The sequence below is a fragment of the Physella acuta genome, unplaced genomic scaffold (assembly GCF_028476545.2).
Source record: "Physella acuta isolate Inbredline_101_S28 unplaced genomic scaffold, ASM2847654v3 ptg000210l, whole genome shotgun sequence".
NCBI lineage: Eukaryota > Metazoa > Mollusca > Gastropoda > Physidae > Physella > Physella acuta.
The window spans coordinates 570,142-597,466 of record NW_026731729.1 but is presented as its reverse complement, the minus strand read 5'-3'; the positions used below and the strand labels follow the sequence as shown (position 1 = coordinate 597,466).

Genomic DNA, 27,325 nt, shown 5'->3' with positions numbered 1-27,325 from the left:
GTTTGCCTGGGTGATGGGAGGGTGAGGGGTAACTCATGCTCGTCTACTGGCACATTTATTTTGGCTGAAAGAACGGGTTAGCTGCACAATTGTTGTGAGAACAGGCTGTGTTGTGTGCAGACGATATCCAGAGCTCCAAGCTGATGTAGACATTTGGGCGTTTCTGGAAAGTGAGTGGATTCCCGTAGCTACACGCGGTGTCTTGAGAGGCAGGTTCCAGTTTTAATTCTTCATTCCAATATTGTTCTGGACGGGATATCAGGTGCAGAAAATTTCGTGAGAAACTAGATCAAAGGGAAGTGACCGGTGAACTGACCAGTGGTGACCAGCTGATAAAGATGGCCCAAACGATCGTCCAGCTCCACAGAAACCCAGGCGTACCGTGGGGATTCAGGCTCCAGGGGGGACGGGACTTCTCGGCAGAACTCAGTGTTAAGAAGGTGAGTTGGTCAGGGTGTGTTAGAGAGGTGTGTTGGTGAGGTGTGTTAGAAAGGTGAGTTGGTCAGGTGTGTTAGAAAGGTGAGTCTGTCAGGTGTGTTAGAAAGGTGAGTTAGTCAGGTGTGTTAGAAAGGTGAGTTGGTTAGGTGTGTTAGAAAGGTGAGTTAGTCAGGTGTGTTAGAAAGGTGAGTTGGTCAGGTGTGTTAGAAAGGTGAGTTGGTTAGGTGTGTTAGAAAGGTGAGTTGGTCAGGTGTGTTAGAAAGGTGAGTTGGTTAGGTGTGTTAGAAAGGTGAGTTGGTCAGGTGTGTTAGAAAGGTGAGTTGGTTAGGTGTGTTAGAAAGGTGAGTTGGTTAGGTGTGTTAGAAAGGTGAGTTGGTCAGGTGTGTTAGAAAGGTGAGTTGGTTAGGTGTGTTAGAAAGGTGAGTTGATCAGGTGTGTTAGAAAGGTGAGTTGGGTCAGGTGTGTTAGAAAGGTGAGTTGGTCAGGTGTGTTAGAAAGGTGAGTTGGTTAGGTGTGTGAGAAAGGTGAGTTGGTTAGGTGTGTTAGAAAGGTGGGTTGGTCAGGTGTGTTAGAAAGGTGAGTTGGTCAGGTGTGTTAGTAAGGTGAGTTGGTCAGGTGTGTTAGAAAGGTGAGTTGGTTAGGTGTGTGCAACAGTTGTCAGAAAACTTTTTAAACCAGCAAATGGTTTTGGTTATGGCGAGGGTTCCGACGCGTATCTAATTAACGGTTTAAAAAAAACTAGTGCTTGTCTTTATAATTGCAGGCTGTTTACTTAATTAATCAGATAAATACTTCCCCTCTGTGTGTCTTTACTATGTATTTATAGTGCGAGAATATTTTTAAAGCATTTTAAATTCTCTTAACAAATGAGATACAGTTTTCATGAACAGCTTTAAGATAAAACAACAGCATGCTAGACCACCAGGGTGGAAATAATGGCGGCTCGGGGTGGGGGGGGGGGGGGGGGGGGGTTAGAGAACAACGTCAACATCTTTCATAATCCACTCCCTGTGTTCAGCGTTGAGCGGACGATATGAAAGTTTATCTCACTCCTGCGGTGGGTGGGGTCGGTGAGTTGTCTCTTCCTGGCAACTCATCATGACGTCAATGTTTACAACTGGTGACGTCATTTACAAACTGTCGTAACTGCTTTTTGTTATACAACATTCATTTTTTTTTTCAACAGTAAAAAAATAAGTTTCAAGTGTAAGGTATCTTTGGCTTGTCAAGAGAAAAATATAGGAAAACTATTACAATTTAATTGCTTAATTAACTAATCAGTTTAATTTTAAAATTAAACAATTCTTTATTCCTTAACTTTTATAGTGTTAGCGTTGAGCGCAGTGTTACATGATTGGCCCTGACCTTGGCCTCATGTCAGTCCGACTTTGAGTCCGCCCATAAACGTAGTATTGGTGGGAGGGGTGGATCTAGCGCCTAAACTGACCGCCGATCATCTTCCCCTCTCTGGACGGACTCGGAGATGCTATATGGACTTTAGTAGTTGTGCGCTCTTCCGTCCAACCACGCCGTTCCATTCTGAGTTTGCCTCTTTAAAAAATGATAAAGGAAAGAAAATATTAGCGCTAATGTAAACACACTGAATAGAAAAAGAGGGATTGGCATCTTGCAAGATAGATGTATCACTTTTTTTCTATCACACTTGTCGGCTTGGCGGTTACACGTTAGCTCATTTAAGTGTCCAGTACTGGGCAGTTTCCAAATCTATGTCTGACATTACAGCTTTGTATCTCATCTAACATCCCCACACCCCCCATACACTCCCCCCCCCCCCCACACCCATTCACACCCACATTACGTACTTTCGATTTGCCGTACCTAAAACTACTCTACTGTTGACTTCTGCTGTTAGAAAAAGTCGTAACTCTGGAACTCTGTCAAAACATGAAATTGGTGAAATCTTTACAAATCTGCTTCCGCCCACCTGTGTTTCGCCGTCTTCTACACCTGGAATGTGAAACAAAAATAGAACCGTTACCGGCATAGATAATCTGTGCACAGCTTTACTTGGATCTCGTGCGTTGGGTCACGAGCTTGGCACGTGCGTGTTGTGTAATGTTTACCGCGTGCTGCCTGCTCGTCTGATTGCTTCGCGGAAATACGTCATCACTTTCCTGTTGTTTTTAAGGGACACGTGATATTGTTTTAAATTCTTAGTTAATTATGGGATGTACCCACACAAATCATCGTTTTAAATTCTTAGTTAATTATGGGATGTACACACACACACCATCGTTTTAAATTCTTAGTTAATTATGGGATGTACACACACACACCATCGTTTTAAATTCTTAGTTAATTATGGGATGTACACACACACACCATCGTTTTAAATTCTTAGTTAATTATGGGATGTACACACTCACACCATCGTTTTAAATTCTTAGTTAATTATGGGATGTACACACACACACCATCGTTTTAAATTCTTAGTTAATTATGGGATGTACACACACACACCATCGTTTTAAATTCTTAGTTAATTATGGGATGTACACACACACACCATCGTTTTAAATTCTTAGTTAATTATGGGATGTACACACACACACCATCGTTTTAAATTCTTAGTTAATTATGGGATGTACACACACACACCATCGTTTTAAATTCTTAGTTAATTATGGGATGTACACACACACACCATCGTTTTAAATTCTTAGTTAATTATGGGATGTACACACACACACCATCGTTTTAAATTCTTAGTTAATTATGGGATGTACACACACACACCATCGTTTTAAATTCTTAGTTAATTATGGGATGTACACACTCACACCATCGTTTTAAATTCTTAGTTAATTATGGGATGTACACACACACACCATCTCCCATGCTTAGCCTACTAAATACCTTTCATTTCTTCTACTCTTTCAATAGTGTCCGGAAAAAAATTCTCCAACTCTTTCAATAGTGTCCGGAAAAAAATTCTCCAACTCTTTCAATGGTGTCCGGAAAAAAATTCTCCAACTCTTTCAATGGTGTCTGGAAAAAAATTCTCCAACTCTTTCAATGGTGCCCGAAAAAAATTCTCCAACTCTTTCAATAGCGTCTGGAGAAAAAATGGCCTTGGACAATTCCCCCCCCCCCCCCCACGTGACAAAAAAAGCACCTGGACATTCTACCACACACATACCGTCAAAGAAATACCAGTGCTACTCAAATATGACCTAATCTATGACGTACGTTAAAGCCGTCCCACCTTCATTGCGTGTATTTTACTACCTCGTGTCAAGTTTAACGTTTTAGAAGCAACGTTGGGAAGCTTCGTATAGACAATAGAGAGAGCATGAACTCAACATGAACTTAAACGTAACCTTAGTCATCTTCCCCCACACAAAGTTAAAAAAAAAGATTACTACCTCTACCCCACCCCACTCACATAAACACACAGATACTACCCACCATTACCCCCTACCACACACACACACACACATCCTTATCCGGATTAGCGTTAGATCTGGATTTGTGTAATACGTTAGTGGTGACGTCACAAGTGTAATAACCAGATAACAGACCAGCATGTTCACCACAATACCAGCCGTGGTTACAGTAGAGAAGAATAACGTACCAGCCGTGGTTACAGTAGAGAAGAATAACGTACCAGCCGTGGTTACAGTAGAGAAGAATAACGTACCAGCCGTGGTTACAGTAGAGAAGAATAACGTACCAGCCGTGGTTACAGTAGAGAAGAATAACGTACCAGCCGTGGTTACAGTAGAGAAGAATAACGTACCAGCCGTGGTTACAGTAGAGAAGAATAACGTACCAGCCGTGGTTACAGTAGAGAAGAATAACGTACCAGCCGTGGTTACAGTAGAGAAGAATAACGTACCAGCCGTGGTTACAGTAGAGAAGAATAACGCACCAGCCGTGGTTACAGTAGAGAAGAATAACGCACCAGCCGTGGTTACAGTAGAGAAGAATAACGTACCAGCCGTGGTTACAGTAGAGAAGAATAACGCACCAGCCGTGGTTACAGTAGAGAAGAATAACGCACCAGCCGTGGTTACAGTAGAGAAGAATAACGTACCAGCCGTGGTTACAGTAGAGAAGAATAACGTACCAGCCGTGGTTACAGTAGAGAAGAATAACGTACCAGCCGTGGTTACAGTAGAGAAGAATAACGTACCAGCCGTGGTTACAGTAGAGAAGAATAACGTACCAGCCGTGGTTACAGTAGAGAAGAATAACGTACCAGCCGTGGTTACAGTAGAGAAGAATAACGTACCAGCCGTGGTTACAGTAGAGAAGAATAACGTACCAGCCGTGGTTACAGTAGAGAAGAATAACGTACCAGCCGTGGTTACAGTAGAGAAGAATAACGTACCAGCCGTGGTTACAGTAGAGAAGAATAACGTTCCAGCCGTGGTTACAGTAGAGAAGAATTACCTTCAATAAGCTCACTAATGGTTAGGAGAGGCATAATACTCACCAACACTCGTGTAACTGTGTGTTACTGTCAATGTCTGAGGCTGCTAGACATTGTTCACTACAAGATACACGTACCGGTAGTGTTGGGTGGGAGGGGAGGAGGGGAACAGAGGTAACTTGAAAAGTAAGGCGGATATTAATCTGGTTATTTCTGGAGTTGCTTCCCTGCTCGAGGTCAAACAGAGTTGCTTTATCCTGGCAGAGAAAAGGTTTTGTGCCCCAGCCTACCTTTATGCCCCTGCCTACCTATGTGCCCCTGCCTACCTTTATGCCCCTGCCTACCTATGTGCCCCTGCCTACCTATGTGCCCCTGCCTACCTTTATGCCCCTGCCTACCTATGTGCCCCTGCCTACCTATGTGCCCCTGCCTACCTTTATGCCCCTGCCTACCTTTATGCCCCTGCCTACCTTTATGCCCCTGCCTACCTTTGTGCCCCTGCCTACCTTTATGCCCCTGCCTACCTTTGTGCCCCTGCCTACCTTTATGCCCCTGCCTACCTTTGTGCCCCTGCCTACATTTATGCCCCTGCCTACCTTTATGTCCCTGCCTACCTTTATGCCCCTGCCTACCAAAAGGCTTTGTGCCCCAACCTACCAAAGACTGACTGCCTCAGCCTAATTTTATGCTCAGCCTACCCTACCAAAGACTGCCATCCCCAACCTATCAAAGACTGCCTGTCCCCGCATCAGAGGCGTAGCGACCCTTCCCGGGAAAAACTTTTCGATTTGCACCCCCCCCCCCCTCAAATTTTCGATTTGCACCCCCCCCCCTCGAGATTTCGATTTGCACCCCCCCCCCTCAAACTTTCAATTTGCACCCACCTCAACCTTTCAATTTATTTTTCCAACCCATTTTGGCGCCCCCTAAGGTCGGCGCCCGGGAACATATGTCCCCCCCCCCCCCGCCCCTGCCCCCCCCTCGCTACGCTACTGCCCAGCATAAAGACTGCCTGCCCAAACGAACCACATATCAGACGAATGTGTTCTTTTCCTGTAGATCAAACCTTCAATAGAGTTTATAATAACACCGTCAGCGTGGTGTTTGTACAGGGAGATCAGAGTAGGGCGTCACATTGGGAAGAGATTCGTCAGGGAGGGAGAGAAGGAAGGGGAGGGGAGGGGATGAGGTACCGCCTACACAGATGGCCTTGCATGCCCTATGGACCGTTGGGGAACTTACAATTTGTGAATTTTGAATACCTGGTTCTTAAAAGAAGAATGTATCAATGAATCAACCAAAAGTGTAATTATTCTGACACATTGATCAACGAACACACGAAAAATTGGGACCGGAGGCAAACGTCCACAGCGGATCTGTTGATCTTTTTTTTAAAATATGTTTTCTAGTTTCTAACTAGTTAACATTTCAAATTTTACGGCTATTAAATTACGATGGTGTGGTTTGAGAGACAGCATTACCGATGTTGGGGGGGGGGGGAGAAAATGTATTTTGATTTGTAGCTCCCTCCCGTAAACTTTTCCCAACCCCCCCCCCCCCCCCAATCCCTTTGTACAGCCATGTCGCCGGTATGGCCCTGACCCAACCATCCTTTTTGTCCAGATCCAGCCCGGAAGTCCAGCTGAAGGTCATCTGTGGCCTGGTGACCGCATCGTCGGCATCGGTAACCATGGCACCCAGAACATGACGCACATGCAGGCCAACCACATCATCAAGAGCGCCGGCAACGTCGTCCAGTTCACAGTCATCAGGTAAAGTCATGTCAGTCATCATGTAAAGTCATGTCACAGTCATCAGGTAAAGTCATGTCAGTCAGCAGGTAAAGTCATGTTACAGTCATCAGGTAAAGTCATGTAGCAGTCATCAGGTTAAGTCGTGTAGCAGTCATCAGGTAAAGTCATGTCACAGTCAGCAGGTAAAGTCATGTCACAGTTATCAGGTAAAGTCATGTCAGTCATCAGGTAAAGTCATGTTACAGTTATCAGGTAAAGTCATGTCAGTCATCAGGTAAAGTTATGTCAGTCATCAGGTAAAGTCATGTCACAGTCATCAGGTAAAGTCATGTTACAGTTATCAGGTAAAGTCATGTCAGTCATCAGGTAAAGTCATGTCAGTCATCAGGTAAAGTCATGTCAGTCATCAGGTAAAGTCATGTCAGTCATCAGGTAAAGTCATGTCAGTCATCAGGTAAAGTCATGTCAGTTATCAGGTTAAGTCATGCCCCAGTCATCAGGTAAAGTCATGTCACAGTCATCAGGTTAAGTCATGTCACAGTCATCAGGTAAAGTCATGTCACAGTCATCAGGTTAAGTCATGCCCCAGTCATCAGGTAAAGTCATGTACCAGTCATCAGGTAAAGTCATGTCACAGTCATCAGTTAAAGTCATGTCACAGTCATCAGGTAAAGTCATGTCACAGTCATCAGGTAAAGTCATGTCACAGTCATCAGGTAAAGTCATGTCACAGTCATCAGGTAAAGTCATGTTACAGTCATCAGGTAAAGTCATGTCACAGTCATCAGGTAAAGTTATGTCGCAGTCATCAGGTAAAGTCATGTCACAGTCATCAGGTAAAGTCATGTCAGTCATCAGGTAAAGTCATGCCTAGTCATCAGGTAAAGTCATGTCACAGTCATCAGGTAAAGCCTTGCCCCAGTCATCAGGTAAAGTCATGTCACAGTCATCAGGTAAAGCCTTGCCCCAGTCATCAGGTAAAGTCATGTCACAGTCATCAGGTAAAGCCTTGCCCCAGTCATCAGGTAAAGTCATGTCACAGTCATCAGGTAAAGTCTTGTCCCAGTCATATTTTAAGTCATGTAGCAGTCATGATGCTCTCCACTTCACGCCCCAGCCACACACAACGAGTGGGTCTGTCTCTAGTGAGACCTTGATGCTATGTGTTTAGTCGTGTTTGTACATCATCTTCAGGAGCCCCCCCCCCCCCCCAACCCACACACACACCGTGTTAGCTAATCGTCACGGTGTGATTTAACCAGTCTGGTGGGCAGACATGATGCATAGATTACACTTCAGGAGTTCGGCTCTCATTTTGAATTAATTATTGCTTAAATTTTAGCTACTTTTCTACGTGTATCTTAGTGGCGGTATTTCTTTTCTAATCGGACATTAACATAAGTTTATCTATTTACTTTGTTCAGACTACTATCTAGGCTCATTGGTCGTTAACTGTATTTACCTTTATTTCCCTTAAGGGGGTAGGCTCCAGAAGAAAAACTTCTCAATTAATACGTTTTATCTATTAATTTGTATATATCTAACTTAAGGTACTTAAAGGAAAATATTTGCAAGCATCAAGGACTCTTTTTAAAATATGGTTGCCATGGTAACGCCTGCCATCTTGAAATTTCATAAGCTAATATATATATCGGCAATATAACAATTGATCCTTCTTTTACCAACAGTCCGTTTTTGTAACAGAACACACTAGAAATTTATTTATTTTTAATTTTCAAAATTTGGGATGGTGAGTTCCATGAAAATTAATACTAAATTGACTGGTATTTCACTTAAGAAAAACTTTTCAAAAAAAAATATTTTTTCTGTTACAAAAACTAGCCAGCTGACTCTATTAGCGTTAGTAAAAGAAGGAAGAACATTAAGGTTTAGATACCTTGATCAAACGTCATTGTTTTCTATCACCACCAGAGGGCCATCCACTGACTTCTCCAGTATTAAACCCACCGGACCGGTCAAATTTTCGCCGTGGAAGTACAACCAGCAGCAGCAGCAGCAGCCCAACTACTGAGAACAACAGCAGCAGCCCAACTACTGAGAGCAACAGCATCCTAGCATCGATTCTTCTTTGACTAAAAACATTATGCCAACGTGTCTAAACTTTCGGACAACTCTAATCAAATGTGTATGATGTTCAGCTGACCTTTGTGATTTAGAATTAGTTTTTCTGTTAAGGACAGGTGTCTGTTTTCAAGGCGACCTGTTGATGTACCTTGTATCAAATGTAAAGGTTTTCAAGGCGACCTGTTGATGTACCTTGTATCAAATGTAAAGGTTTGGATATCGGTATTCCGTCCAAGTATTGTTGTTTAATGTCGGGTTTCTCAGCACACGATGTAGTCAATGCACTTGTATTCTTTGGGTGTAAGTCTATGTAATGTTCATTATAAAAGTATGTTTTCAGAGCGCAAGTGAGGAGTTTCTAAGGAAGGAAATTATTTTATTTTTAAGTATGCTGTCGGCAATAGCGTCACAATGTGGGGGCGGGGTGGCGGACCACACAGGGTATCACCATTAAATGGGATGACACCAAAATCAATCTGCTTTGTTTAATTTAAGAAAAGAATATACAACTTGTATTACACCAAGTTGCATATTACTTACATATATTTTTATATTCGTTGACAGTGACATCAAGATTTTCCGTACCGGGTGTCATGCGACTTAATGACCTCTGTGCCCAGTGTCACATGACTTAGTGACTTCTGTGCACCGTGTCACATGAACTAGTGACCTCTGTGCACAGTGTCACATGACTTAATGACCTATGTGCACCGTGTCACATGACCTAGTGACCTCTGTGCACAGTGTCACATGACCTAGTGACCTCTGTGCACAGTGTCACATGACCTAGTGACCTCTGTGCACCGTGTCACATGTCTTAGTGACTTCTGTGGTTGTGAGGACACACAAGACAACTGGCAACCGACACAGCAACCATTTCAAAACGCCCACATTGTTGTCTTATGTCAACATTCGGTCGGCTGCAAGTAGAGCCAGTAGCCTAAGCAAGTAGAGCCAGTAGCCTACATGACGGCTGCAAGTAGAGCCAGCAGCCTATGCAAGTAGAGCCAGTAGCCTACATGACGGCTGCAAGTAGATCCAGCAGTCTATGCAAGTAAATCCAGTAGCCTACATGACGGCTGCAAGTAGATCCAGCAGTCTATGCAAGTAAATCCAGTAGCCTACATGACGGCTGCAAGTAGATCCAGCAGTCTATGCAAGTAAATCCAGTAGCCTACATGAGCACAGGTTCTCTTGTAATGTTAACTCATGATCCTCACACTAGAGGAGCCAATGTCAGAAGATCTCAAACAATTTATTACGACCCGAAGAAAAAGTTAACTATAAATGTGTCAATCACATGCTAATTACTTATTACATTAAATATGTAAGCTGGCTTGCTTGTGCAAGTGGGTTCGGAGAAACCGCTTCAGCAATAATTTTTTCTCTTCGTGCAATCTGTTGCCAGTTATGTCTTAGTTCTTGCTGAGAGTGTACCGAAATGGTAGACACATTGCTTGTTCGTTCTCGCTTGATTTCGCCCGTAATAAAAATATTAGAAGCGAGTTTCTGGAGCATGTAAAGATGTTGTCGCTTTAATCAAGCAGAGATTCAAACTTTCTCTTGACCTAAACAAACTGAGTGTTCAGACGTCGCACTAACCTAGAACCTGGTTGCAGCATTTAAAGAATTCAAGTTTATATCACTTGTTAGATATCCGAATGGATAAAATATATAACCAATCAATTAGCAATCCCAAGGTATTTATTTAAAAATTAAATAGAGGACTGAAAATACCAGGTCATTGACGGGTCATTTTTTCAGTCTCATAAAGTGTAATTCTTTTCTTACCGTCCCCTTCTCCACTCATATTGTTAGAGAGTGTAGATAAATGTTGACCTTCAACTCTGTGATGTTGCTGATGTGTGATTTACTCTCATTCGCGTGTTGTGACATCAGGATGTCTATACCTTCAATGTATCGTGGAATATTTAAGGTGCTACTACCATGTATTATATCTCTATGTGCACGCCATGTAGCGGTCTTCACTGCTGGTGTGTGTGTGTCTCAGTTGGTGTGTGTGATTCCCAGCTGTTGTGTGTGTGTCTCAGTTGTGTGTGTGTGTGTGTGTGAGTCCCAGTTGGTGTGTGTGTCTCAGTTGGTGTGTGTGTGTGAGTCCCAGTTGGTGCCAACATGGTGAGCCAACATGTAACAATGGTCGAATGTTTGTTAGAGTCGAGGCCACCTCGTTACTCAGCTGGTTTTAAAACAGCTGAGTCAGCGATGTACAGCCAAACAGCTGGGTCAATGATATATGCAGATCTGATAGAACCTTAGTTTTGTCTAGGTCTAGGGTATGGTATATCAGATAGATATATAACTTAAGCCTACATATACATATATTAGTTGAATAGAACTGTAAATGTATTCAACTTTCTACAGACAATATAGCCTGCACCAGTGTAATGATTCCTGTCGCACGTACCTTATGTATATTATATTTGTAGCAATCATGATTGTATATTTGATGTTGCAATCGTGTTTGTATATTTAATAGCAATCATAAGTATAAATTCGAAGTTGTCCGTAGCAATCATGAATTCAGTTTCTTTGCATTTTTGTCAGTTATTTCCCCTTTTTACGTTTTTTCTAAGTCAATTAAAAATGAGATTTTCCTGTTTATTTTTTTATTTTGGTATGAAGGTATTTCAACAAGTGTTATTTCACAGGGTGAGTGCAGGGGGGTGGGGGGGGGGGGGATAGACATTTATTTTTGGATGTTGAAACAGTGTAGGTGGGGGGAGGTGGGTACTAAAAAAGAAGCTGGATCAAAGTAATGGCAGTCATCAAGTCATCATAGGCTGTTTTTCAGGACAACCAAGCATAAAACAAAGAACCACAGCAGGCTGCTATTAGTAGTGCTATAGAGGTAGTTGATTCTCAATGCAGGTTAAAGAGAAGTTAAATACTTTTGGTGCCCCATGGTGCTTACCCTTACCTCCAAATAAAATAACAAAGGTAAGTAAGGCCAAACATAGTTCACTGACCAGTGCCCCCCCCCCCCCCCCCCCCAACATGTAAGTTATTCCAGCAACAGAACTATTATCGATGCAAGTGATGGAGAACAAAATACTTTAAAAGATAGATTTTATTCCAACAACAATAAAACAATCAAATTCAGTACCAAAATACTTTTGATGATTAACAATCAAATTCAGTACCAAAATACTTTTGATGATTAAAATTCAACTTATTATTACATAAATTATGACAATCATTAACAACATAATTTATATTACATGCAGTTGCAATAATATATAGACAATGTTATAATATTTAGATACCAACATTTTTGTCTGATATTTATACTTAGATATGAAATTTAAAAAAAAATGTATTTTAAAATATATTCTTACAATATTTTTTTTAAGGTTGTCTTTTAGCACATATATTTTTTTTATATTGATGATACACAGTTGATAAGATGAAATAAAGTAGGAAAAAATCTTTATATAATTGCATACTGTACCTTCTGAACTACCATTTATTCATTAGTGATATACATTCACACACTAAGACATGAATTGGCTATACTACTATTAACACAAACTTTTTGCCCTGTCAGTAATGTCACAATTTTAAGCCAAATATCTCTTAGAGAAGTCTTCAAGTGTCAGAATTTTAAGCCAAAAATGTCTAGTCAGTTTTCATCAAAAATCAGAATTTTAAGAAAAAACTCTAGTCAGAGTTGTCGTCACTTTCCTTGTGTCTAATATGTCTCTTGACATTCTTACGTGGCTTGAATGTGTTGCCAGCAGAGTCTGTGCTCTGGTTCTTGTCAGACATCGGCTCACTAAATGGCTCATCAACCTCCTTAATGTCAACCTCACAATGCGGCTCATCAAGTGGCTCATCAATGAGAGCTGACGCCTCTGAATGAGGTTTGTTACTTTTCAAGTCTACATTATCAATCTGCATCTTCTTGCACCTTGGGCGTGTAAATGTCATTTTACCCTGTGAGCAGGCAGTTTCCTCCACATTATACTTGGCACTATCAGTCTCTGTGTACCCAGCTGACAAGCTTGCCTGCTTCTCTTTTTCCAGCCTTCTTTCTTCTAAAAAAGAAAATGCTGCATTAGCATTTGCCTTCTCCGACAGAAGTTTATCATCTACATCTCTGAGAGAGTAGTGGGTATATTTCTCTGGGTTCTTTTTAAAATCAGGTACGTTATCCGACCGCCGGCTGACTTTCCGGGGCGGGTGGTGTGGATGTCTGAAAGTGGCATCGTTAACTCTACCACAGTTGTCTGTCTGCTGTTTAGTTTCTTCTGGCTTATTACCTGTGACTGGCTCATAATCACAACTCTGGGTTTTGCCAAGCTTTGGTTTGGACAAAAACATACTTTTGTCTTTACACTGCAGCATAGATCCAACATCATCTTCCTCTTCTGGATCTTTTTTCATCAATTCAGGTTCATTATTGAATGTTGCTTTGGCCTTGAGAAAAGCTGAATGTTTATTCTCCAACTCCTGTAGGCTGGCAAACACATCGTTCCTACGAGATGTGAACAGATCTGTGCCAGAACGGAGATGAAAATCTGACGACATTTCTAGATCTGTTTTGTCACTTGGCTCCATCGATGCTTAGTCCTGAAAAATTAGCAGAAACATAAAGCCCATTTGATTTTATTGAAATGACTGGCTTAAAGCTACAGTGATGTTTTTTTTTATGCAATTTGATTAGAAAATCAATAATCAAAGTATTTTAACTATAAAAAGTACTATGATAAATGCTAAACAAAATTATTTTTAACGTTCATTGTCTGTTGGGCACAGTGCTGACCACACTAACCCTTTCTATGCTGAGGTCACATAAATAGTGAAATCAACTTCATCAGACCCAAGGATCACCAGGGGCAACTTTACTGGGTGTTTTACTGGATCTTATTATAGTACAATACAGTATGATACCATAAAACAAACTCAAATAGGATTGGGTTTCAGATTAAAGTGTGGTAAAGATATGTAATATGACCACATCATTTTGCATTATCAATAGCCAATTTACACCACTCATCAAGCCTTATCTGCCAGAGGGTTTCTTCAAATTTATCAACCATGAGCTTTTGTTGACTCGACCACGCCTCCATCACAATTAAGGATACGCGTCAACTGGTTATGCGCCATTGAGGCCATTGACTCCAATTTCAGCCTGCTTTTCTTTTTGGCTTTGCTTCCATAGCCTTTGTCCAACCAAGAACAAACTACAAGGTAGCAGTTGTTAGATTTTGGAGTTGTCTCTCCTGGAAGATTGGCTGTCCCCAGCTAACGAGCCTCATCTGCCCGAGGGTTCGAACTCGAGACTTCAGTTAGCAACCATGAGCTGTACCGACCTGAGCACGCCGAAAAATATCTGCTTCTGTGGACTGGGGGTTTGGGTTATTGTGGACATCCACATGTTGAATTTAACAACAAAATACTTATAAAAAATTTTTTTTAAATATGCACATAAAATGTAGGTTATACATTAAATCGGCAGATCTCGTGTTGAATATTCACAGCACAAGGGGTGAATAAATGTATCAGAAATGTAACTATATACCACCCACTCAGTTTCCTCCAGGCATATCTTCAAGGGGCCAATGAAACTCTACCCACCCCCACCCCCTCCCACCACTCAATGCAACGAGCCTGTCGGTTGGTTGAGGCCACGCTGGGGGGGGGGGGGGGGGGGGGGGACGATCTGGCCGGAATTCAAAGGGTCAATTCTAAATATCATCCACATTAACAATTAATAATGTAGCAAGGTAAACATTACATGTGTAAATTACTGTAAATGTATTAAAAGATTTTCAGCATGTTTTGAGAGGTTTACTAAATTTTTGTGGACATCCAATTTGGGGGGGGGGGGAGGTTAGTCAAAAGTAGACATGTGTGGACGGGGGGGGGGGGTCTAAAATTCTAAAAAAAAATTTGATGCCATATAATATAAATGGATGACCCCTAAACTGGAGGCCTCAAGGAAAAAGAAAGCAGGGTAGGCCTTGGGAACCCATTCTCTAGGAACTAGTAAATTACTAATTCATGACAAGTAACAACAGTTGTTTGTACTTGTAGTAATATGTACTAAGTACTATGTACTACTAGACTAGATGTAACTAGATCGATGTAGATTCGGTAATCTATCGTTTTAGCGTAATCAATTCGGCTGCAGTAGTAATGTGCGGGAGAGGTAGCTGATGAATATATTTGTTTAAATAAGTTTATTTAAGTCAAATTTTACAAAATATCACAGATAATTGATTTAAAATAACAAACAGTGACCAAAACAATTTAAATAACATGAAACTAACTTTAAACTAGGTGTTTGAGATAAATATTAGTAGAAAAAAAACAGCGGCCATCTTTCCAAATAAAATTTAGAGTAGTTTCCCTGGATAAAAATGCCTATTCGTATGTATATTGTGTTGACTTTGTTGTTTAATATACATACATGTCTTGTTTAATATAAGTAAGACAGAGGGCCGTCTTCTTATCTTTAATTTCATTTTCAAGTGAAATGAAGGCTATGTATGTATGTACATCTAAGATCTCAAAAAATTTTGGGATGTCCAACATTTACTAAACCCTTTTGTACGGATTAGGGGTCGTCCATAAATGACGTCACAATCGTAGGGGGGAGGGGGTCGGTAATTTTGTGACGATGTGTGATGAGGGGGAGGGGGTTCAGATGGTGCGACGTCACACTTTTGCTTTATAGATAAGAAATGTTAGAAAACGAATTTTAGACATTATTTAGCTTTTTAGAAAACAGTTTTAATAAATTATAATAGGAATTGATTAAAATACTGTATTTTGACATATTTCAGACAAGATTTTGGAAAAATATCGATGTTTAAAAAAAAATCAACTGCAATTTTGATGGGGGGATTATAGGCTGATGTGTGACGTCATTTTAGGGGGGGGGGTCTGACTTTTTGTGACGACGTGTGACGGAGGGGAGGGGGGAGGTAAAAATCGTCAAAACAAGCGTGACGTCATTTATGGATGACCCCTTAACTTGTCAATTATTAGGTCGTCCATATTCCTCATAAATGACGTTGGACTCAAAATATGGGACGGTGTAAAATATTTTTTCAAAAATGATGAAGAATATATTCGTTTTCGTTAGAAATTGTGATTAAGGGTTCGAGTATAGTAGAACTGCGATATGATATTAAATCATCATCTTGCTTTTAGTAACTATTAACTATTGGGTGAGAGGGAAATTGTCGGGAAAAGTATGACGTCATTTATGGGCGATCCATTTAATTAAGCCTAGTTGTTTATTTTGTCTGTAGACATTAGTCTTAGGCCTACACTTTTTTCTGAATTAAGATTATTGTGTTTTTTAAAATAGGTTCAAATTTTAATTAGTTACATATGAATACCACATGGTTTTTTTTTTTTTGCCTTCTGCTGTCATCAGTTTTGATTTCTTCAGTAGTCAATGTTTACCCCTCCCCACCATCCATTATTACAAAAACAAACACCCACAATATGTGTCATAGCGTAGATATATAGAAATAGACTAGACGAGTAGAGGTTACTAAGGACGGTACGAACTTGACTGTAGACGATTTGGTGCGAGAGTATTGTGCGCGTGTTCAATAAAATATGTGTGGCATGAGTGTGACGTGAGCATGGTGCGACAATGTACCGATGACGTAAGACGCAGCAGTGAAGTTAGTTGGGGGTTAGATATAGTAGAAGACGGACGTATTATTTGATATTGTGAAAATGATCTATAAGTGTGTGTTAATAAAGTTCATGTTATTTCATAAACTAAGTTGTTGACATTGTTAATTAGTGTCTGCGGAACATAAGATTGATTCCCGTCCTCCACACGAGTATAATAGTTGCCGTATAAATAGTAGTAGATCAGAATATATTGAGATTATATATAAACCGCCCATCACAATATACTGATATCTCCCTCTAGAAAAAAAACTAGATCAACGTATAGTTCGTAGGAAAATTAGAATCTATCACTTATTCGTCTGTTAAAAAAAAAAAGAAATACGTCATTTTCTCAACCACGCCGTTTCATCCCCCCACTAAGCACAACGTCACAAAGTTCGCGACGCGCGTGACGTCGTTTGTCATTAGGCTAATGTTTAAGAAAGATACCGCGTAATTAAAAAAAATCAAAACAGGCACTAAACGACTATGGCGATGAGACTTTAGTGACATTTAACCTGACGAATAGATCTAAATGACTTTAGTTCGGTGAATTATATTGGTGATTAATTTATTACAGTGGCATGATGTTCTCCCTCTACTATACAAATTCACGTGCTTTTAATTTCTGCAACATGCTGCCCTGAGACGTTCGGCTCTAAAATGCCCGTAACACAGCGGCTTCGGTAAATGCATTTAGGCTCCCGGTCCGACCTATAAACGTCTGTCCATTAAGCTCCACGCAAAACGTGTGATTATTATGTGGACATGCGCTAGTGGTGGTGTCAACAGGGGCCAAGCTCAGGTCTTAAAGGTTCTTCACGCTTTATAAAAGACAAAATTGATGTTCAGATATCGTCGGACTCTAGCATTTTGCCGACGGCCGTATTCCTAATGCACAGTCTTAGAGGCTGTCCACTGCTAACACTATTTTATGTTAAACTCAAGCATATACTGAGCTGTGGCTTTACATTAGCTCAGTGGCGTAGCGAGGTCGAGTGTCACCCGGTGCGACAAACTTTCAATTTTCAATTTGTCCCATTTTACCTGCTAGTCAATAATTGTCTTGGACTCTTGTCGAATATCGTTGCCAGGGGCTACTTGGTTTGAGCCTTGTTGTCAGAAGTTATTTCATTTGGAGTCAATATAGTGCGGCCTATTTTCGTCGGTAGGCATTTAATGACATGCCCTTTTTGGCGGGGATGATGTGCTGTAGTTGTTTAACACCGCTTAGTATAACAGGCATGCAATAGTTATGAACAAATGTATGCATGAAAACGAACGCTTTATGTTCCTCATTTTCATTGAGCACAGCTTTATAGAAGATTCCAAAATAGACGTCACGCATCCCCTCCCCGACCACCCTGCGTAAGTTGACGTCACATTAGCATTGCATATGTGACATCGTTTATGGACAACCCCATATAACTCATTTTGGGTATTTGGTATCAACATTTTGACAACAAAGGTTATTCAAAATGTATATAGGACTTGACATCTACCATAAATGACATCACGCACTTAAGGGGTGGAGTAACTGGTTTTAAGACGACGTTTTACGCGGGAAGTGGGAGGGGTAAGAAACGTGAAACGTTATGTATTTCGCCTAATACAAAAATGCTGAAAATATCTTTTTCATTAGAATTATGGCTTGACTTTTTAATAGACAGGGCAAAAAGGTAATTTTCGACATTACGACTATTTCGTGACGGCGAAAATGGGGGGTGGGGGGGGGGGGGGGGGGGGTTAAGGTGAAGAGAGGTCAAAAAACGGGACGTCATTTATGATTAAATCACTAATTAAAGGAAAAAAGCATGAACATATTAAATGAAAATAGCAAACAAACAATAACACAAACAATAAGAATGAACTCAAACTAATATTTAAATAAACATTAGATATGTAGTGGTAGCTCTATAAAAATAGGGAGTATCTTAATGTATAAAAATTACATCTCATAATAATAATTCTAGAACTGATGTTTATTGTCAGTCAATTAAATTGTTTAAAGGGCAGAATTTTAAAAAAAAAACGCATGCTTTGTATTTAAACACAAGACTAACCTATTTAATAGCAAACATCAATACATTTCCATACAAATAGAAATTAAAGGGAAATGACTCAAAATAATATTTTCTTAAGATGGCCGCTGTTTTTAATAGCAAATTTAGTACCTGTAACATCGTTGTTAAACTTTAATTTCCTGACATTTTTATTGATTTAAACCTTAAATGTGGTTTAATATTCAATTATCTTTAGTATTTTAGTAAAATATGCAAAAATATATTTATATTTAAGCCATATTTATTAGTTACCTTATCCCTACATTACTAGTGACGGCCGAATTGATTACGCTAAAGCGATAGATTACCGTAGATTCTACTAGACCTAGTAACTAACTTAACTAGTTTTTTTACAAGACTTACTTTACTTTACTTAGACGGTAGATGTAGCCTTTTTTGTTAGTATAAAATAATAATCATTAAAAAAGTTTTAAAAAACCCACGTTTTCTGATTGAACTAAAAAGTAGAAAATAAACGCTATACATCACAATAATGCAAGCGATCACTCTACTATAAGCGATGAAAAACGTGGGGCGCCGAAGTAAAAGTTATATTACTATTGATTAGATAATACTATTGACTTTTATTAGGGAGCTTGTAGAAACTGTATTAGAAACTGTAAGAAAATCACGGCGCCCCACGTTTTTGATCGCTTATAGTAGAGTGATCGCTTGCATTATTGTGATGTATAGCGTTTATTTTCTACTTTTTAGTTCAATCAGAAAACGTGGGTTTTTTAAAACTTTTTTAATGATTATTATTTTCTACTTTTTAGTCTTTGTCTGTTTGTTTGCAATAAAATCTTGCTATCCATTTTATCTTTTCACTTTTTTTGGGTAAACGAAGACAACTCGTAAAAAGACAACTCGTAAAAAGACAACTCGTAATAAACACGTTGTGTGAATACGTTACTGACTAGAACACATAGATTTGAACCCGTGTCGAGTGGGATAGCAATCGTGTGCCCAACCACTCGACCATATCGTCTCCCCCAAACTGGCCTACCTCCTGTAAGTTTTAAGTCGGTTCAAACTAAATTATCTCCCCCTAAGCCTGTCGCGTCGTGGAATCGTTCGCTTCACTGCGCGCGAGCTACGCGTCGCTGGTTTTTTTCTAATGGCTCGCTGAGGAGAATTATATATATAGATTATATAGCGGTCTAAAATGCTCAATAAAATGTTTCCATTGATCAATTTAGTAATAATAACAATTGCATATTCTATGGTCATCCAAAAGAAAGCTTCCCTGAAAATTTCAGCGCGCTAGCTAACTGGGAAGTGCCAGAAATTTCGATCGCAAGATTTGATTGGAAAGACAAACACAAAAAGACACAGAGAAAGCAAGTTAAAGAAAACGTGGGAAAAATAATAAAAGTATATAGATCTAGGCCTACTCTACTAACCCTTCCTACTAGTAGCCTAGACGTAGTAGAGTTAGCTGTTAGACTGTAACTGTAGTGTTACTGTTAGAAAATGTGTTAGACACTGTTAGAGTAGCTAACATTGATTGAACATTGAACAACAGGAAGACTTCGTAAGTTCGTTTGTTGGCATGACGCATTGGATTGGACTTGATTGGAGTGATTGGAGTGACTACACACTGCATATTATTATAATTAAAGTAGATCTAGATCTATATTACGTGACTACATTTAGTGCCTTAGTATTACTGCTAGCTTTAGATCTAGAATCTATATCCACTGATCTAAATTTATTTATGTATAGAAGAAGATCTGTATCTAGAAATTTGGTTAGGCCTAGGCCTGACCATCACTTGACGGAAAGCGAAGTCGCACTTTTTTATTTCCATCGCCAGACTAAAATTCTGAACTTCCTGTTTCATTGTTTTTTGTCTATCGAGAAGCTTTCTTCAATCCTTAATAACATATTCTATAGCCTAGTTAATTCTTTTTTATACATTTAAAAATAAGCTGACAGCAAAATGAGTGGAGGAGTCTACGGTGGAGGTACATTAATTAATAATTTTGTGCCATTTTGTTAGGTTTTAGGTCAATTAGCGTCTGCTAGAATCTAATTACAATTAAGAGTTTATTTCAAAATAAAATAATCACAACCAATTATCGATAATACCGGCATTACACACTGTTGTTGTTGTTAGTTTTAGTGATTAGTTTACCTATGGAACTGAGATAAATTTATTTAAAAAAAGGTTGCATAGCCAATCAACAATTATAGTAAAATTGGTTGGTTTATTGATAACAGGACTATTAATTATAGTCTATTAGATTAGCTTTTAAAGTTGGCATTAAAAAAATGTAGGCATGCTCCTAGTAAAATTAAGTTACCAAGTATTTTTAAAGTAGGGCAAGATGTAGGCACTAGTTGTTGTTTGTTTCAGTGAGTTAATTGTATGACTATCGGATCTCAAGACTAAGGGTAGATCTATGTATTTTAGATTTTAGACTAAGGATAATAATTATAATTATTCTTACTGTATTTCATACCACACTACTTGATTGAATTTTTGAACATCATCAGCATACCAGGGAATGTATGCTAAGAAAATTGATTTAATGGTAGGGCCTATATTATTTTAATTTGATATTTCTTAGATGAGGTTGGTGCAGTGGTGTTTGACATTGGATCATATTCATTTAGAGCAGGCTTTGCTGGCGAGGACACACCTAAGGTGGACTTTTTTCTACATTTTAAACTTATCCCTAATGATATTAAGAATACTACATTACTATTAAGTTGTAATGTAATTAGTCTTACTTTGAGAAAATATTGTCAAATGGATAGTATATAAAACAAATTCATTTGATTAAGATAAACAATACAGATTTTCTTGAAAAGCTTGTTTTATATTTATATGCCTATTATTGGTTTAGGCTGAGATACCAACACATGTTGGTGTCCTGGATGATATTGAAGCTTCTGTGGACATGGAGAATGGAGGAGACAACAACATCACCCCAAAGAGATACCTCATTGACACTGTGTACATGAAACATCCAGTTAAAGATATGGAGCTCTCAACCTTTCTTAGGGATGGAATGAGTAAGTTAATAGTTACAACTTTTCTCAGGGATGGAATGAGTAAGTTAATAGTTACAACTTTTCTCAGGGATGGAATGAGTAAGTTAATAGTTACAACTTTTCTCAGGGATGGAATGAGTAAGTTAATAGTTACAACTTTTCTCAGGGATGGAATGAGTAAGTTAATAGTTACAACTTTTCTCAGGGATGGAATGAGTGGGGTGTTAGTTAGAGAAGTAGAAAAAAAATGGTTTGATGGCTTATTATTTTTTACAGTTGAGAACTGGGACGTGTTTGAAAAAATGATGGACTATGTGTACAGCCGCAGTATCAAGTCAGATTCCAACCTCCATCCAGTTTTAATGTCAGAAGCTGCAGTAAGTGGTTTTATCCCCTTTAAGATTAACATCCTGTTTGAAGTTATAAAATTATCACAACACCACTCCTATCTGTTAAATGTAACCAATATATTTTCAGTGGATCACAAAAGCAAAAAGAGAGCAGTTGACAGAGATCATGTTTGAGAAGTACAATGTGCCTGCATTTTTCTTGTGTAAAAACCCAGTCCTTTCAGCGTATCCTTGAAAATTACAGTTACACAAAAAAAAAAATTTTTAATGTGCTTCAAATCTGATATAAACTTATATGGTGAAGATACCTTAACTCACTTGCTCAGATTTGCTAATGGTAGATCAACAGCTTTGATAGTGGACAGTGGTGCTACACAGACTTCTGCTGTTCCAGTGTATGATGGTTATGTAATCAGCCAGTGTAAGTGCTTAGGAAAATGAGCAGGTCTGAAAACATTTCCGACCCAGCAATGAAAATAGTTTTTTCTTGAAATTAAACGTCTGTTAATTCTGACTTCAGCCTGCTTTTTTCTCTGGATTTGCTCACATAGCCTTTGTCCACCCCAAAAATAATCTGCAAAGCAGCAGTTGTTTGATTTTGGAGTTTTCTGTCAGGCATTGCTGCCCCCAGCTAGAGTCCTCATCTGCCCAGATCCAAACTCAGGACTTGGCAATCATGCACTCTCCTGTACAAACACACCATCCCCAGACTCAAACAATAACTTTGTATTCAAAATGGTATATAGTTTTATAGTAGTTGTCAACATGTACAAGCACATGCCCCAAGTTTTGGTGACATGGGCTACCATATTCATGTTGCACACTGAGGTAAAAAAAACTTTCCAGGCCACTTCCTGGTTTATACTGAGATGTAGCTATTGCATTTATTTATTTTTTTGAGAGAACATTTTCTATTATTTTACTCAAAAAAAATCTGAAGGCTATTTACAAGATACATATATTTTTACCTATATTTCTTCAGATGAAGTAGTAATAACTGAATGTATCTGGAAAGTTAAAATAAAATCACTGCATTAGAAGTGAGTCAAAATTGAGCTACAAGTTTTACAACAAACCCACAGACACCAAGAACTAAATAAAACCATATACATTTGTGCTGTAGAGTACAGCTCTAATTTTGTATCATATTCAAGCAGTAATTAGAAGGTTGTAGGGGTCGGCGTGGTCGAGTCTGTAAAGTTCATGGTTGCTAAACAGAAAAGTCTCGTTCAAACCCTCAGGCAGATGATGCTCGTCAGAACTCCAAAATCAAACAACTGCTGCCTTGTTATTTGTTCTTGGTTGGACAAAGGCTTTGGAAGCAAATCCAAAAAGAATAGCAGGCTGAAATTGGAGTCAATGGGCCTCTATGGCACATAACCAGTTGAGACGTATACTTAATTGTGTTGTAGTGGATCCCTTCTAACACTAAAATTAAGGGCAAAGAAGGTTGTCACATTAAATTGAGCTAGCAAATTTGCCGTAACCAACTGACCCTTGTGCTATTGCTTTCAGATATTGTGAAATCTCCACTAGCTGGGGATTTTGTCACAGCTGAATGCAAGAAACTAATGGAGGAAATGGGCATAGAAATTGTCCCCCCTTACATGATAAATAGCAAGGTAGTGTAGCCCATGTAGTCTTTCTAATACACTGTTTTGTTATATAGTTTGCCAGTGTGTATTATGGTTTATCCTTTGATTTTAATAGGAGATTGTAGCAGATGCTCAGCCAGCAAAATGGAAGAAAAAAGAAAACTTGAATGTAACAAAATCATTTCACAACTACATGGTTAAGGTTAGTCACACTTTAACCTCTATATATGGTTAAGATATGTACAGGGTTGTCTACTTGTATGATTTTCCCAGTAATAATTACTGCTTTAGGAACCATTTCAAAATTAACTTACGATATATCCCATCTGACCAATTTTCTAGGAGTTTCTTTAGCCTAGTAATAGCCTTTTTTTTTTATCAAGAGTAATATTAGGCAATCTTAAATCCGTACATGCGCTAACTTATTTGTAAAGAAGGATTGCCTTGAAAATTAGTCGGAGGATAAAAAACAACAAAAAATGTGTAGACTTTTAAAAATTGGACATTTTATTAAAAATCTTTAGCCTTTATTTAAGGAATCCTTTTAAGTTGACATGCATACATACTGCCAAAAATGGTGTACTGATATTGATGTAATATTGTTTGAATGTGTACTCACTTCCAGGATGTCTTGCAAGATTTTGCTGCTACTATTGTCCAGGTTTCTGATGCACCTTACGATCAAAGGTTTGGAGCTATTTATACATTCATCATGTGATCTTGATTTCAAAAACTGAATTATTTGAATGTAAACAATGCCTGGGCTATATTTCTTGGATTATATTTGTCATGGCACGGGTTTGCCCCAGTGCGTCCTGTATGTAAGCTTTGAATGTACATTAACAACTCTCCGTAATAGTGAGGTAGAACACACTTTAGCGTCACCCAGGTGTCAGGGACGTAGAGGGGCACTCTCTGGAGCCCCCGGTTACACTACCGCAGGTTATTCATCGAATGTCATGTGCCACCTTTTCAATATTGTAGGGTGATCCTTAAAACTAACATAGGCGCCACAGTGCTCACATGATAGCCCGGGGTGCCAAATCGCACCATGCCACAGTCATGCCTAATTCAATTTAGGGAACGACTATGATACCCCAATCTTATCCACAGTCTATGGCACTGTTTAAAACAAACGTAGGTGCCATAGTGCTCATGGGATAGCCAAGGGTGTCAAACTGCACCTTGCCTAAGTGCCTGCAAACGTGTCTGATTCAATTTTGTGAACGACCATAACACCCTGTATTATCCATAGTCTATTGCACTGTTTAAAAGAAACGTAGGTGCTCGGGGAACAAAATCGCACTCTGCCAGGGCACCGCCGGTGCTGAGTTGAAAATTTATTTTACCGCAGGTACCATCCCAGGAGTATTCTCATCAACTCCCCATAATTTCATGGCACTTGGATGAACGGTGTTGAACTGAATCAGACTTTTATTTTTTATATACCATATATAGAAAGAAAAAACTTCCCAAAGTTTCATAGCGATCGGATGAAAGGTGTAGTAATGCACAAAAGTCTAACAAACAGACAGACAAACGCACACATACATTGCTTTTTATATATGTAGATATATACATATATGAAATTATAAAATTCCTCTTGTTAAATCAATACATGTGTTATTTTAGCAACATTTTTTAACAATGCAACCTATTGGTTTAAATGTCTAGCCAAGCAGACTCTATGCCTACTGTGCATTATGAATTTCCACATGGCTACAACCAAGATTTTGGCAGTGAGAGATTTAAAGTCTGTGAAGGTCTCTTTGATCCTTCATTTATTAAGGTAAATTTCATTATCTCTAATACACAATGTACCAATATACTATTTGAATTTAAAAAGAGTGAAAATGACTTAGCTGATCTATTATCATTCTAAAATTCTGTCAGGAATCAGGTGGCAACTCCATGCTAGGTGTTGGTCATGTTGTGACATCTAGTGTTGGTATGTGTGATATTGATATCAGACCAGTAAGTATAAGATCCTTTGCCTAGTCCCCTTTCACTTGAATGGATTTTTATTTATGTAAGCTAATTATACCATGACATGTTACCAGTTTTTTTATTAAGAATATTTCTGTTTGCTTCAGAGTTTGTATGGCAGCATTATTTGTGTTGGAGGGAACACACTGTTGCAAGGTTTTACAGATAGACTTAACAGAGACCTAAGTACCAAAACTCCACCTGTAAGATCATTTTTCTCACCAGCCACCAAAACATTTCTTGTTCTTTTGTCAGGCAATTTTTATTTAAAGAAATTTTTTTATGGTTAACTTCCAACAGAGCATGAGGTTAAAGGTAATAGCTGCATCAAGCTCATCGGAAAGACGTTTTAGTAGTTGGATAGGTGGCTCAATTTTGGCCTCTTTGGTTAGTATTTTATTTTCAAATCTAGGCTCAGTTTTAAAATAAAAACACCTTAAAATATATTTTAATACTTTATAACTGAATTTTCAGGGTGCTTTTCAGCAAATGTGGGTTTCAAAACAAGAATATGAAGAGGGTGGTAAACAGATAGTGGAAAGAAAATGCCCATAATTCCTTATGTTCTCATCAAATGTACTTCTTGTCACTAATCTTTTTTTTAATCTACTGTAAAATATGCTCCTATATAATTTCATACTGATGTTGTATTAATGTTAGTAATAAATGTGAACAAACAATCATTTTGTTGATCAAGAATATGTTTTTAATTTGTTTACACGTTGATCCCAAACTTATTTTTAAAGTTCTATAACATGATGGCACACACTCAAACGTACATACACACTAAGCTTGGAGAAGATTGGAAAGTCAAAATAAATCTTTGGCTTAGAAAATAGCCAAAAAATTAAATTAAAAAGGGTGTTTTTTTTAAAACAAGTGTAGTGGAACAATTATTGCACACAAAAATGCACTACATATTTATACACAAGAAAGAAAATCTACTACTCACTACACCAAAAAAAATCTAAGATGAAGACAAGTAAAAAGGTTGTACAGATTTCTAGAGAATCTGGTTACTAGAAAATGCAATTAGAAAGTTCCAGGCTAGTTTTTATGAAAATTTATAAAACAATGAATCCTTGTGATTTTTTTTTTTAATTTGAGTAAAACCTAAAAAATCTGTTTATTTCTTCTAAATGATACAAAACCAGCTCAAACAATTCCTAGAGCCCACTAAAGAATATTGGGATGCTTAAAACTGACTAGAAAATGCAGAAAATACATAAAGCTAAGAATGAAAATTGTAAATGCTCCTGAATATGATAATTACACAAGCAATGGCACCTTTATGAATTGCTTTAAAGCTAGCTATTAAAATCTGTTGTGTCTGTGAAGTTTTATGTGCTCTGTTTAAAAATGTGCCCTTCTCTATTTTGGTGTCATTTTGCAAACACAACAAAAATAAATGGTGTCATTCCTTAAGTACATAATACATTGAAAATTTAATGAAAAAGTCAAATAGAAAAAAATTCAAATGAAAAAAGTTCAACTCTATTGACTATTATATTGAGTAAAAATTATTTCTTGTACAGAATAACTATCAACAACATATATATAATATTGATATATTTATAGCAAATGCACAAAAAATTAACACCAAGAAAAGTGAAAAACAAACAAAAAACTGGACTACATTGAAAAATTCCAATCCAAAAATTATCTTTCTTTATATAAGGTGTGGGCACAAGTCATTTATTGTTTTTAGTGAATAAAATGACAAATGTAAATAAAAATTATTATTGCCAACTTGCATGCAAAAAAAATGGCGACAATTCAAACTTACCTTTTTCTTTATAAGCTAAAAAAATCTTATACCAAGTATAAATATTCAATTAATTAGTCTAAAAAACAACTAGTGAACAGAGTAAACAACGAAAGCTTATTTTTACTTTATAAAATGAGTTCCATAAAATACATTGTGTTTAAGAAGCGATAGGTCTGTTTGTTTTATAGACTGATACATGTTAGCAATACATCAACAAACTATATACAATGT

General features: G+C 38.4%; 3 protein-coding genes across 7 annotated transcripts; 2 read left to right on the top strand and 1 right to left on the bottom strand.

Moving 5' to 3' along the window:
• LOC131937442 (PDZ and LIM domain protein 1) lies at positions 1–11,289 on the top strand. 2 transcript variants are annotated; one of them, XR_009386227.1, is made up of 4 exons: positions 1–440; positions 6,458–6,606; positions 8,521–8,839; positions 8,884–11,289. XR_009386227.1 is itself a non-coding variant. In XM_059294877.1 (3 exons), exons 1-3 carry the CDS (start codon positions 339–341, stop codon positions 8,618–8,620), a joined length of 351 nt encoding a protein of 116 aa, XP_059150860.1. In that variant the 5' UTR covers positions 1–338; the 3' UTR covers positions 8,621–11,289. The 2 variants fall into 2 exon arrangements, 1 of the variants encoding a protein (XP_059150860.1); XM_059294877.1 differs by having other exon boundaries at positions 8,521–11,289.
• Positions 11,290–11,802: 513 nt separating this feature from the next.
• On the bottom strand, positions 11,803–20,181 carry LOC131937441 (U5 small nuclear ribonucleoprotein TSSC4). 4 transcript variants are annotated; one of them, XM_059294875.1, is made up of 2 exons: positions 20,046–20,181; positions 11,803–13,263 (listed from the first exon to the last, which is right to left on the bottom strand). In XM_059294875.1, exon 2 carries the CDS (start codon positions 13,249–13,251, stop codon positions 12,352–12,354), a length of 900 nt encoding a protein of 299 aa, XP_059150858.1. In that variant the 5' UTR covers positions 13,252–13,263; positions 20,046–20,181; the 3' UTR covers positions 11,803–12,351. The 4 variants fall into 4 exon arrangements, with proteins under 4 accessions (XP_059150858.1, XP_059150857.1, XP_059150856.1 ...); XM_059294874.1 differs by lacking the exon at positions 20,046–20,181 and adding an exon at positions 19,909–19,948; XM_059294873.1 differs by lacking the exon at positions 20,046–20,181 and adding an exon at positions 19,799–19,886.
• Positions 20,182–20,236: 55 nt separating this feature from the next.
• LOC131937451 (actin-like protein 6B) lies at positions 20,237–25,925 on the top strand. The gene is made up of 14 exons (XM_059294901.1): positions 20,237–20,362; positions 20,969–21,045; positions 21,248–21,416; positions 21,672–21,772; positions 21,873–21,970; positions 22,072–22,166; positions 23,261–23,367; positions 23,456–23,542; positions 23,966–24,027; positions 25,015–25,129; positions 25,234–25,314; positions 25,434–25,529; positions 25,627–25,713; positions 25,801–25,925. The coding sequence occupies exons 1-14, from the start codon at positions 20,338–20,340 to the stop codon at positions 25,879–25,881; spliced, it is 1,281 nt and encodes a 426-aa protein (XP_059150884.1). The 5' UTR covers positions 20,237–20,337; the 3' UTR covers positions 25,882–25,925.
• Positions 25,926–27,325: the final 1,400 nt, after the last annotated feature.

Excerpts from the sequence above, each read along its gene's own strand:
- LOC131937451 (XM_059294901.1), top strand. The coding sequence starts at position 20,338 with ATGAGTGGAGGAGTCTACGGTGGAG. Across the intron at positions 21,046-21,247 it reads CTGGCGAGGACACACCTAAG|GCTGAGATACCAACACATGT; the intron begins GTGGACTTTTTT and ends TTATTGGTTTAG. Across the intron at positions 21,971-22,071 it reads AAAAACCCAGTCCTTTCAGC|ATTTGCTAATGGTAGATCAA; the intron begins GTATCCTTGAAA and ends TCACTTGCTCAG.
- LOC131937441 (XM_059294875.1), bottom strand. The coding sequence starts at position 13,251 with ATGGAGCCAAGTGACAAAACAGATCTAGAAATGTCGTCAGATTTTCAT.
- LOC131937442 (XM_059294877.1), top strand. The coding sequence starts at position 339 with ATGGCCCAAACGATCGTCCAGCTCCACAGAAACCCAGGCGTACCGTGG. Across the intron at positions 441-6,457 it reads CAGAACTCAGTGTTAAGAAG|ATCCAGCCCGGAAGTCCAGC; the intron begins GTGAGTTGGTCA and ends CTTTTTGTCCAG. Across the intron at positions 6,607-8,520 it reads GTCCAGTTCACAGTCATCAG|AGGGCCATCCACTGACTTCT; the intron begins GTAAAGTCATGT and ends TATCACCACCAG.